Source organism: Gossypium hirsutum, chromosome A10, assembly GCF_007990345.1.
Source record: "Gossypium hirsutum isolate 1008001.06 chromosome A10, Gossypium_hirsutum_v2.1, whole genome shotgun sequence".
Lineage (NCBI taxonomy): Eukaryota > Viridiplantae > Streptophyta > Magnoliopsida > Malvales > Malvaceae > Gossypium > Gossypium hirsutum.
In genome coordinates, this window is record NC_053433.1 from 63,909,677 (window position 1) to 63,922,447 (window position 12,771).

General features: G+C 32.3%; 1 protein-coding gene across 8 annotated transcripts; it reads right to left on the reverse strand.

Moving 5' to 3' along the window:
• Window positions 1–296: 296 nt before the first annotated feature.
• Window positions 297–7,588, reverse strand: LOC107897844 (probable E3 ubiquitin-protein ligase RHY1A). Of its 8 annotated transcripts, none has more exons than XM_041078943.1 (9): window positions 4,628–4,926; window positions 4,150–4,348; window positions 3,946–4,029; window positions 2,721–2,906; window positions 2,547–2,644; window positions 1,356–1,455; window positions 1,089–1,187; window positions 850–954; window positions 297–630 (listed from the first exon to the last, which is right to left on the reverse strand). In XM_041078943.1, exons 1-8 carry the CDS (start codon window positions 4,723–4,725, stop codon window positions 892–894), a joined length of 927 nt encoding a protein of 308 aa, XP_040934877.1. In that variant the 5' UTR covers window positions 4,726–4,926; the 3' UTR covers window positions 297–630; window positions 850–891. The 8 variants fall into 8 exon arrangements, with proteins under 8 accessions (XP_040934877.1, XP_040934876.1, XP_040934874.1 ...); XM_041078942.1 differs by having other exon boundaries at window positions 4,616–4,926; XM_041078940.1 differs by lacking the exons at window positions 297–630; window positions 850–954; window positions 1,089–1,187; ... (2 more) ...; window positions 2,721–2,906; window positions 3,946–4,029 and adding exons at window positions 5,417–6,399; window positions 7,345–7,580 and having other exon boundaries at window positions 4,616–5,117.
• Window positions 7,589–12,771: the final 5,183 nt, after the last annotated feature.

Below are 12,771 nucleotides of genomic sequence, written 5' to 3' on the forward strand. Positions count from 1 at the left end.
AAACACAGCCTAAAGCTCCTACTACTGCTGGTGGAGCTGAAACTATTATTATTATTATTTTCATTTTCGGAAATTATTATTATTATTATTTCTTTTACCTGTGTATTTCATCCTGTGGCACAGCGGCTGCACCCTCATCTAATTTTAGAGACTTGCAGCTTTTTGGCTGCTGTCACTTTTATGTGTAAACAATTTCCATTTCTTCTTCCTTTTAATTTATTTTTATTTTTATTTTTTATCTTTGCCACCATGTAGGTAGATATATAGAGAAGATATCAGCTTCACACTAAATAATTTTACGAGTCTTATTTATAATTCTGTATAATTTATTTCTTAACAAATCAATTGTAGTATTTACTTGTACATATACTTTATGTTATTCCATAAATATATTCTTCTCACTTCTCAAATGAGATATACAAGGAAAATAAAATGTGAACAGAAGGCAGAGGAGCAATGATACTCTTGCAAATATGGCTGAAAATAAATGCCTTTCAAATGGGGAAGTGTAGTGGAAAATTCAAAAATAATATCAGCTTTCGACAAAATAAAAAGACCTTTCATTACCTGTTAACAGTTCTCTCATCAAGCTTCCTGTTCCCTACTAGTTTTTGTTTGTGTCGGTCAAATCTGCAGGCAAGGCAAAAGATAACATCCATATACAATGACAACAGTTTGTAGAATTATATCAGTAAACCATCCTCTTTTTTACCTAAGAATTCATTTTAGATAGATTTTGACATACTTATCATGGCACTGGGATTTAGTTATTCATCCCATGTCATTTTCATGCTGCCAACAATTTCATGCATACAAAAAGCTTAAAGGAGTAAATTAATAGAAACATACCTCCTTAAGACATTTTTACCATCATGCATGATAATACCCCATTCAAGTTATAGATGACTTGCAAACCGGGCATGATTTCTTTCTGCTGAGCCATGGATCAATACACTGCCATATAAGGGGAATGACAAAAATATATATTAATGACTTTTTAACTTCATCCGCTATGAGATCTGAAAATCAATCCAAGAAAAGGAAAAACATAATGGCATTGAAGATTAGAAAAAGGTCGACAGCATTACATCCTTGTGAAATTTATGTAGACAAGGAAGATGACGAATGGTATCTCCAATTGCAGGGGTTTCAAGGCATACAGCGCAAGCTTCTTCAAAGTTATTGGTCTAGATGCATTAATAAGGGGATGAAAACAATAATTAGAAATTAGGTTTGGGGTGCAAAACATAAACAATGCAGTGTATTTGCACATGAGCGGATGTGAAAAGCAAAAAAATTAGAACACCTATCTATATGGTGTTTTTTCACAAGCTCCAAACAATATATATATATACCTGCACTTTGGATAATGGTAAACTGTTAATCTGATTAATAGACGCACCACCATACTGATGATTATTGTCATCAAGGGCCAACAGCATTTCATAATCATTTCTGCAAGAAAAATGAAAAACAAGACAAGATATAACAACTTCAGCTCTTCAAGTAAACAGTTGTAACCCCATGAAGATAGAAAGCTGCAAAAACAAAATTAAGCGATGTAGAAATTTGATAAAACATAGGTAGAAAGTACACAATACAAAGATGAATTGTTGAAGTTAAAGCTATAGAAAGATATTATTAACAATCCAGGATACTCCGACCGACACAATGACATGTTATTATACAAAATACCATCATCTTAATTTTCTTTGAACAAACTGCAATAAGGTAACTGCTTGTTGACCCGAAATTGGGTGGTCTATCCATTATTAGATTTAAGCTTGGATGAAATGTCTGTACCAACTAATTTTGAACTGTCAACAAAAATACTTGAAAAGGAGGAGAAATTAGGCACATTAAAATAATCTTATAGAGAGGTTCATGGATTATTTTGAAATGCTATAGCTTCACCATTTTGTAAAGCATTCCTGGCTTGCAAATTACCACAATTTTGGACATACCAAGCCAGAGTCCCATAGTAGCTTGTTCACTATCAATGTACACTAATGCTTCCAGCCTCTAAATAGTTGCAAGATTTAAACTATAATATTTTTTCCAATTTTTGGCTACTTCAAACCCTGTAATCAAGAACCAGTCCAAGTAGGCAATTATTTGCATCTTGCAATAAACATATTCAACCAAAACAGATGGTTTCCAACTACTTTGTTTTCATACATGTAGTGTGGTTTCTAATAAACCTATTTTATATCAATACAACAGCAAACCAGTATATTGCAGTCTTGAAGGAAGCCACAAAGAAACAATACGACTAAAATCCCATACATTGTCTACCAAAACATAAATTCTCTGAACTTGCAACTGACCAAAGCTGAAGCCAAGTCTGAATACAGAGCTAATATTTCTGCATAGCTTAGCAACCTATGTGGCTGCATTTGTATTGGCTGCCCAAGACAATAATCTTTGCAAAAAACAATGGCACAGCTGCAATTCCTAAATATTGTCTACCAAATGCATGATTCGATCATGTAATATGGTAAATCCAGAATCCAGTTTTAATAGTAACAATAATAGAAAAATCTTACACATTAAAATCATGTTGAACTTGGAAAATTTGACTAGCCATTCCCATGCCATCAGCATCTCCAATTACAGCCTCCATGGCTTCCAATATATCAAGTCTCTGTATCAGAAAGCCAGAAATCAGGTATTGTTGAAGGAAAAAAAAAATACAGGATAGAACAGGGCAGAACAATTACCATATCCAAATCCATGCCCAAAGAAGATTGAAAATTCCTAGTCCTAGACAATGTCACTTGCAGTTGATCCAAAACTTGACTCCTTAACCATGGCAGTCTATCAGTAGGGAAACGAGCAATCCAATTAGAAGAATCCTGAAAAGTCGGGAATGGAGACTGGGTACGATAATGCCTTGTTGAGCCTATCTGCACAAGTGGGAAATAATAATATTACAGAGAGGCACTTATACAAATCCAAAAAGAGAAGCATCCATTTCATAGTTTACGAGCCATCATTTACCATCTAAAGTACATAAAACAGGGTACAAAAAGGATAAAGCAATACATTTCTTTTATGCTAGACAAAAAAGAGAAAACTTGACTAAATATTAGCATATTTCATGATTCTATTGTCTGATAAATACAAATATACAATTCTACAAAAAAAGTCTCTGCACTCAAGTTGAATAGCTTAAATGAAATATACTATTTATTAATATTATGCCCTTTTTAAAATTAGAAATATACAATCCTGCAGCAACAAGAAGTGCATTCATCAAGTTGGACCTCTACCTTTTTAAAAAAATAACCATAGCTGCTAAAGCATCCAAATAATGATTCTGAGCTGACAGGCTTTCTAGCATATACAACCTCTTTCATATTCTTTCAAATAAATTTATTATTTTTCAACTTTAAATAAGGCTTCCAATAGATATAGAGTACACGAGGAGTATAACAAATTCCCAAAGTTATTGAATTTACCAGTTTCAAAACATTATTAGGTCCAACAACCAAGCTAGACAAGGGGGATCAGCCCTCCCCACTTTCCTCTATCCCTTGTGATAGCAGGATTTGATTCCAATTCCTGGGTACAACAAACATGGACACCTAAGTTAGCACTAATAACGTCAAAATAAAAAAATACATGTGTTCACAAGCTTGAACAAAAAAGTTCAAATCAAGATTAAACAAACACAATCGAACATGCAAAAGCTTAAATAATGATGAACTGCAAAATCCCTTGCTGAGTAATAACATCAAGATTTTCATATAAACCTTATCATTTACTGTGCTGAGATTTAGGAACAACATTACTACACCCAAGTTCTTTCTATTTTTACTGGTTTAGACACAAATCTTGCAGCTATCTTAAACCTTCGGCATGAGTGATTTCATGATGCACAAAATGTAGGCTCTCAAGTTATCATCATTTAAAAAGAGAAAAAGAAAATTAAAGCTTACTAACATGATCTGGCTTTTGGAGATTCTGAATAGTTGGATGGAGTGTGTGCTCCTCCAGCTGAAGTGCCCATGCAATGTCTCCATCAACCTGTTAAAAGGTTCATAAACATTTAAAGCTAATGCATGTAAATAAACAAGTCACCACTATTGAAGGGAGAAAGTGTCAAATAATAACATAATCAACCTTGCTATCACCAAATATAAGTACCTCATGATGTAATTGTTCTTGCAGTTCACGGGCCAACATTTCATCTGCTTCAATTTGTCTTGCCCTATACTCGGAGTCCTCATCATTTCCATTCTCCATATTATTGGAATTTTCCCCACTAATTTCAGATGACTCGTAAAGATCCAACACATCCAGATGTTTGCCATTAATTCTAGATGAACTTGAACTAGATGACTTCCTAGATGAACCAAGAAACACAATGTCTGTCATTAGGAATGACCCTAGCACTTTCATCACTATTTCTTGAGTTTAATGCATGTTGTGTTTGCCTTTTAGGCAGCATGTTTTTTGCATGAGAAGGTTCACTTATGCAGTTGAATTTTGAGACAATCATAGGAGCTGTTTTAGTTGCATCATGATTTTCTGGACCATCACATACAGTCCTGTTCTTTTATCCACTAGCATTATCTCTTTTCACAACTATATTTTCATTTTGTTGACTCACTTGGCATCGTACATTATTAAATCTGCTAAAATGATGTCCAAATGTCTGATCTGCATTATGTGAGCAGTAATGTGTGCTTCTCCAGCCACCTTTTCCTTCAAAGCATGCATCTCTATTTGAATCACCAAAACCACTATTTCTTGAGTTCAATACATGTTTTGTTTGCCTTTTAGGCAGTATGGTTTTTGCACTAGAAGGTTCACATCTTCGGTTGAATTTTGAGACAATCACACCAGCTTTTTCAGTTGCATCATGACTTTCTGGACCATCACATGTGGTCCTATTGTTTCCTCCACTAGCATTATCACTTTTCACAACAATATTTTCATTTTGTTGACTCACTTGACATTGTATATTATTAAATCTGCTGAAATGATGTCCAACTGCCTGATCTGCATTGTCTGAGTGGTAGTGTGTGCTTCTCCAGCCACCTTTTTCTTCAAAGCATGCATCTTTATTTGAATCACCAAAACCATTAGCTTCTATATTGTTATATATAGGACTGCAGCAAGAAGACAACACATTTTAGTCATAAGGACCCTTCTACTTAGAATTAAGCATTGAAAAAACTTAACTGACCAATACTATCGACATCAATAAAAAAAGTTCTAAATTCTAAAAGCCTGCTACATTGTCCTTTTATCGGATGTTGTTTAAAAGCTTTTGGCTGAAATGTACCTGCCTGGCCATCTCTTTTGCAAACATTTTAATAAAATAAATGAAATAAATCAACAATAAAAAAGAAAGCATCCAATTGACAATAGGAAAAAAAATAGTTGGAGAACATTAATTAAAAGTTACCTCCCAGATAAATTAATGAAATTGGTTTCATGCTCCTTAGGTGTGTGAGAATAAACAACTCCTTTTCCTTTACCATAGCTAGCCACATTCCCAAAATTTTGTTCAACTTTAAAGCTGTTTAGGGATTGTTTGTTAACTTCCTGTATCTTGTCCCTGATAGCTATATTCTGGGGAGAGATACAGCCATTTTGAACCAATCTTTTTCTCCCAACTGCTCTTGGTGAGACAAAAGAACGGTGAGATGCAGGCAATTGTTTTTCCATTCCACGTAGGGACCCATGGGAAGGATCCACCCCTTTTCCATGATCCATAACCAACCCTACACTTTTAAATTCTATGCCATCTATTTTCTCCTTTCCTTTGCAGTTATTTCTGGATTTTGCAGAACTGTTTGCAGAGTTATGAAAGAAAGAACCACCAATTCTTGGTAGCTGACATTCGTTTCTTCCTTCAGCTAAGTGATTTGTTGATCCACCTTGTGGAAATGCCCTTTCAGGTATTTGATTGTGCATTTTCTTTTCAGTTAAATCTATAACAGCATGATTTTCTTGGTATACAGATGACTTCAAAGGCAACTTAGAGCAAGGAGCTTTTCCTTTATCCATGTGCTCTGTAATGGAATTCCTGCTTCTCTCCACTGCAGTTTTCCCAAATAAAGGAGCATTTGCTTGAGAATTCTCTAGGGGGGATAAGATAATGGTGTTTTTCGTATGTTCAATTTCATCAACACTACCTGAAAGTTTTTGTGGGTGTATATAATGTTTTCGGTTGTGTCCTTTTCCAACAACCAGCCTACCTCTTCTCCTTAGCGTATCCAAAGATTCTTTGCCTGCAGTATTAGAACCTCTCAAATGACTAAGCACTGAAATTTTACTTTCTTGTTCAACATAATCCCATCTGGTCATTTGCTTTACAGATAGCTTATCGACAGTGTTGGGCATGTCCAATACTGAATCAATGTCCACTTCCTCCATTTGCTGCATCTACTGAAACACACAAGGTCAGGTCCTAACTTCATATGAAGCTTTAATCACAAAAATATCAATTTGCTTATGAAAATTCTCCAGCCCATGGCAGTTTATAACATTATAGTCCAAACTAAAATGTCATTACAGAAAAAGTCACCTTTTCAAGATATAATTTATAAGTAATGTAACCAACCTGAGAAACAAATTAACACATTACATTCCTACATTGCTCTTTAGACTTCTTTAAAATGTTATATAGTCCAAAGGCATTGTAAAAAGGGATAGAGAAACGAAAACCAAGACTAAATGCTTGCCATAGAATTTACTTACAGAAGCAAAACTCGCTCATTTTTATAACTTCAAATAACATAAACTGGGTCCTTTAGCATAATTTTGAACAAACTAAACATTCACATACCAAACAAGGATGGAACCAAAAGCAATGCCATGAATATGAAAGAGAAAGAAAAGAAGCCAACAAACATATAAAACTTGTTAGGAAGAGATTCGTTACCAGACCAGTCACTGCCCTGGCGCAACGAAATTAACAAAATTATTATAACTATGCTTCATATAATTAATCCTAGTCAACAAAGTTTTCTCAATTACTGTATCCAGGCGATATAAAAAGTAGTGGCTTGATTATAAACAAAAAATAAACACCAAATAAAATTCAAATGTTGGATAAATCTCACCAATTTTAATTCTTAGAACAATAAATATTAATTCCTGTGCACTGCCAGAAATTACAAAAGCATACATACGCAAATAAAATAATTATACAAAAATCTTAGAAGCACACACACACAAAAACACATCACAGCATCGAGACTGAATTTTTCAAATTCACATATTAAATAAATAAAATAAAATAGTACATCAGAAAAGGAGAAAATTTAAATAAATAAAAAACAGAGGATTTTGGCATTCAAAATTAAAATATATATTAAGAATCATTACCAGATAATGTTTGTCAAAATTTGGTGATAAAATGGAACCCAGAAAAGCGACACAAATTCCAGAAGAAGTTGAATCCTTCAAAACTCTAAGAAGGCAATGTCATTGCCATCAACTCTTCTGGGACTGGGAGTCGCTTCGCTTCATCTTTTCCTTCACAATTTGATTTTGTTTTTGTGCCTTTCAAATTTTTAGGGTCGGCAATTTGGATATTCGGTCGAGTCGGATCTAGTTTTTTTTCAGCGTTAAAAAAAAAAAGCTTGAATTTTTGGATTTGTTAGAAGATAATGGGCCTACTTTATGTATTAGAGTAGGCCCACCTCAAAGACCATGATTTCAGCTCTCAAAATCTTCTATTAGTCCATATACTATGCCTAATTTATGAATTTAGTATTTATACTCTAATTTGATAAATTTTAGTTCATGTATTTTTTGAACTTTAGAATTTCAATCTTAATCCAACTAGTTCAATTTGTTTAGTCAAAACTTTCTATTAGTCCATATACTTTGCGTAAGTAGGAAATTTAGTCTTTGTTATTCAATTTGATCATTTTTAGTGTCTATACATTTCAAAATTTAAAATTCAATCTTGACTCAAATAGTAGTCATTAAATTCATTAACTAAAATGTTATGACTTTTTTTTAGTATTATGTGAAAATAACAAGCTTACATAGCATTTCACATGTGATAATATATTTATTGCATAAAATTTTAAAAATGGCATAATTTAACTTAACGAATTTAACGAATAGCATTTGAGTAAAAATTAAAATTTCAAAATTTATAAAAAGAAAAAAAAAGTAACTGAAAATGACCAAATCAAAATATAAGAACTAAATCCATAACTTACACTAAATATATAAAAGAAAGTTTGAGCATTGTAATCTATAATACCTATAAATATATTTTTTTATTTATTATGATAAAATGTTTAATTTTTTATATAAAAAATAGGAGATAAAGGTGGTCCAAATCTAACTTCGAATTAGTGTGAGCTAAAAATTTGAATGCACACTTACTATTTGACATATATCACCTTCAATTTTGTTTCAAGCTGGGTTTAGATAGACAGTGCGTTTACCTGTGATTAGTGAAAAAATAGCGATCGCGGTGAGATTAGATACTATAGTGATACTGTAGCGTGAGACAAAAAGTAAGCTAAACACATCACACCTTGTCTCCCATCCAAACCCACCCTCAATCGATGTAATTGTTTTTTTTTAACAAATTAGAAGTAGATTTCATTTCATTAGAAGAAACACAAAAGATCCTAGAAACACAGGACAACAACCTTTAAGAGAACATGGACAATACACTAATAGAAAATCTTAGATAACAAACAAGCCTTATTAACCCTTCTAAACAGCCAAAAAAATTGGAGGGATCATTACCTTGCAAAACGAGGTTTCAACCATTTACTCAAAGAAATTGAGTAAATACATATGATCGCTTCTACTTGGAGGTCCTCCATTTCAGCTGGTTAATAAGAACTAGAAATCTAAAGGCATAATTTAAAAAAAAAAACTCAACGTTTGGGGGCTTTTGGTTTTGTGATTTTGACCTTTTTTTTATTGACACCTTCAACGTTATAATTTTTTCAGAAATCAACCTAACTTTAATAGTTAACATGAGTTAACCGTCAGTCAAGCGCTGATCAACGAAGTAAGCCTATGTGACATCATAAATGACATCATCTTCTTTTTTTTTTTGTTTCCATCTTCTTTATTCTTCTCCCTTTTTCTCTTTCCTTGTAGCTGTTGTTAGAGTAAAAAAATTTGCAGTTCCCTTTCAATTTCAGCTCCACCATTTAACACCTCACTTTCCAAAAGCTTCACTCACACCATCACCACCATCATTCCCCACTTACCCAAACCTTCACTCAATCCTGAAACCTTAGATATTTCTTTTACAGGTAACTTTAATCATTCATCCATTATTTTAATTGAATTTCTTATTCAATTTATCACTTCTGTTTTTTTCCCTTCTAATAAACCCAACGCTATTGGAGGAATTGGCTGTGGGAGCACAATAAATATCAATTTTTGCGCTTTATGCTCTTATAGGTTCTATTTGATTTTTTTTCTTTTGATGTTTTCCTTTTCTTTGGATATCATAGTTGATATTTTTCCACAAGTAACAATTGAACATGTAATTGATGAAAATTTGCAGGGGAATTTTTTTGACAATGAAGAAGATGTTAGAAGCCCAATTTCTTGGAATTGATGTAATGCTTGATAACTATCCACCACCATTGTCGAAACATTTGCTTTCGAAAGTGGTTCTAGTTTTCCAATTTGGAGTAATAGGGATTATGATGGCAAGTGAACAGATTTTTCCTATGATTGGGATTATGATACCATCGTCATGGTATTATTCCTCGCGTGCAAACAGGTTCGGGTCCATTACAACTACTTGGCTTCTTAGGAATGTAATGCAGTCTTTTCTGCAAAGCTTCAGTGCTTTCGAGGTTTATTGCAATGATGAATTGGTTAGTGACCCTTTCTATTATGTGTGTGTGTGTGTATCCTGAGCATTTGAGAAACTAAAACTCAAAATTTTTTTTATTGTTTATTAATCGATGGAGTTGTTTTAGCTACTTAGTAAACCTTTGATTCGATTCTAATATTAGTATGAGTTCTGTCCTAATCTTAATGTTTTGTTTGAATGCCTTATAATATAAAGACCAAAGTGGTGTTGAATCTCAATGTAAGTGAAGCTCTTGAAAAAGTGAAGTGTTAAATGGTGGAGTTGAAAATGAAAGAGAATTGCAATTTTTTTACTATAACAGCAAGGAAAAAAAGAAAGGGAGAAGAAGAAAGAAGATGGAAACAAAATGAAAAAAAAAGATGATGTCATCTATGACGTCACAGATTTACTTCGTTTACGGGCACTTGACTGACAGACAACTTATGTTTACTGTTAAAATTGGGCCGATTTTTGAAAAATCATAACATTGAGGTTTTTTTTATTTATCATTATGCCAAATCTAAAATCAATGTTTAAAAATGAAAGCCCGTACAATCAAGAGAAAAACTGAGTTAAACTCGATAGACAAGGAAATCCCAGAAAAGATGAATTCCAACACCATGGGAGAAGTTTCATTGAACAACCACACTCCTAACTGCTAGATAGGTTTTGGGAAGCAGGAGCGTAGCTAGGGGTATGGTAGGGGCTCGACCCCCTCTAAAATGAAAAAAAAAATTCATTTAGGCCCTTTAAAATTTTTAAAATTTTAAATTAGTAAAGGTAAAATTGCACTTTGGCCCCCTAAAAATGATAAAAATTGATTTAATCCTTTAAAAATTATAAAGATATATATAAGTTATTAAAATGGTGAAATTGCATTTTTACGATCATAAAAATTTATAATTTAATTTCGATCCCTAAAAAATTTTCTGACTTCACCTCTGTTTGGAAGGGCAAAACCCTACAAGATGCAAGTTTAGCCTAACCTTAGAACACAAAGACTATTATTCCAAGCTTGGCCTTTATCTTACTAGAAAAATGGCTAGAGACCATCATCATCAGGAGAAGCCCGTAGTTGCAAACGGGTGGTGGTTGGTTGTTCTATAGCTAAAGAATCGGCTATTGTAATATTTTAATCATTGTTAGAATAATTTAATAAAAATAATAAAACAACAATATGTTTTATAAGTTTCTGAAAGAAAAAAATTAAGAAAAATTCTTTAAGAAGTACAAAATGTATATGCTTTTAATGAAGCTTTATAAACTTTTTATATACAATTTATTGCAAGTTTTATGAACTTACAATTAAGTTTTAATTAATAAAAAAAATAGTGTGATATTTTTTGACCTCATTGTATCTCTTGTTTTCAAGAAAAGTTTATTGAAGAAAGTTTGAAGTTCTTTTAAAAGATTTACTGTGTTTATATATTTTAGCTTATGGATTTATTATTGTGGAGAAAAAAATTGAGTTAAATTTCATAAGTTCATTTATTTTCAAAAGGTGTGTAATTTTTTGAGGTGGTGGTGTTGAAGTTTTGAGAAGCAATTGCATCAAAATTGTGTGCACCAAGTAATAGGTAATTTTGTCTTAAGGACAAAGGGTTTAATCTTTAGCAAAGCTTTCTATTCATCAAATCTATTCTTGATCAGTAAGTGTGCAACTTCCAAGTAAGTTTATTATTATTTAATTTTAACAAAGGTTATGAATAAAAAATATACAAATTTTATATTTATTATTAAATTTATTTTTCCCTAAGAAAATATTTTATTTTGTTTATATGTTTATTTTGTTGGATTACCAACCGTTTTTAATAGAAATACTTTTTATCTTGATTTTTAGCAAACAAGACATTTGCTCAAAATTCTAAAACTGATGTGGCTAATGTAACCTCCCCAACTTGGCCTAGACGTTATAGTCGAATCATGAAAGTTACATTAGCCATCGAGATGGCCAGTAAAATGTTCAAGTTCAGTAAAATATGTTTGACATTAAAAGTTTCAAAATTCTTGGAAGGAACCATCTCTTTTTAAAATTGATGAGAAGTGTTCTTAAGAAACAATTCCATTTGGTTTCATTGTAGTTACTTATTACATTAAGAGCCATCAATTTATTTTAACTATCTTGTTAATTTGATTTTGATTCCAAAATTGATAGGAAAATCATATTTGCCCCATTATAAAATAATTGAAAGTAAAATTCTGAAAGCCTTATTCAACATTGACGGTAAAGCATATAATATCAAATCCCCTATTTAAACACCACATATGAAATATTAAAGTACATGCCACAGTCCATTTAAAAACAATTCAATAACCAAAAGGATTAATAAAACATACAAAGACGTTTTTAGCTGCAAATAGACAAATGTGATCCAAATTTCAAGTTCAAGCCCTAACCTCAAGAGTTATTTGAAAAGATGGGAAAAACTAAGGAGTGAGTTATGAAACTCAACGTGGTCTTATCACACAAGTAGTAGTAAATAAAATAGTAAATAACATCATACAGAGCAAATCAGTTTATCAGTTTCACAATGATATCAATAAGTATGCAATATACAAGAATAATAGTAAAATTTATCCTACCCATCCATCTGCGACACTCCACAGTAATAGTTCCTAGAACTCGTCCAACCTTACAAACCATAACAGTAAGAGCATAAGCTCACATGGATATACCACTAGTAGATATGTAGATGACCTGCCAGTAGATATGCAGATAAGCCACTAGTAACACTTCCTCCTTTAACAACCCAAAACCTCAATGCACAGTACAACAAATCATTGATGGCAGTAATGGCATGCTTTTACAGATCAATAAAAAATAATGATAGTAGTATGCTCATGTGATTATCATGTAAATAGTAGCAATTGTAGTTTTAACATTAATAGTGAATAAACATCAGTAACAATCTCAAATTTTACACATAATCAAACATCTAACAAATTTTAGAAAAATATGGAAA

Coding starts and splice junctions, on each gene's coding strand:
- LOC107897844 (XM_016823423.2), bottom strand. CDS start 6,399: ATGCAGCAAATGGAGGAAGTGGACATTGATTCAGTATTGGACATGCCC. Junction 5,118..5,416: donor TTCATTAATTTATCTGGGAG/GTAACTTTTAAT, acceptor TTCTTGCTGCAG/TCCTATATATAACAATATAG.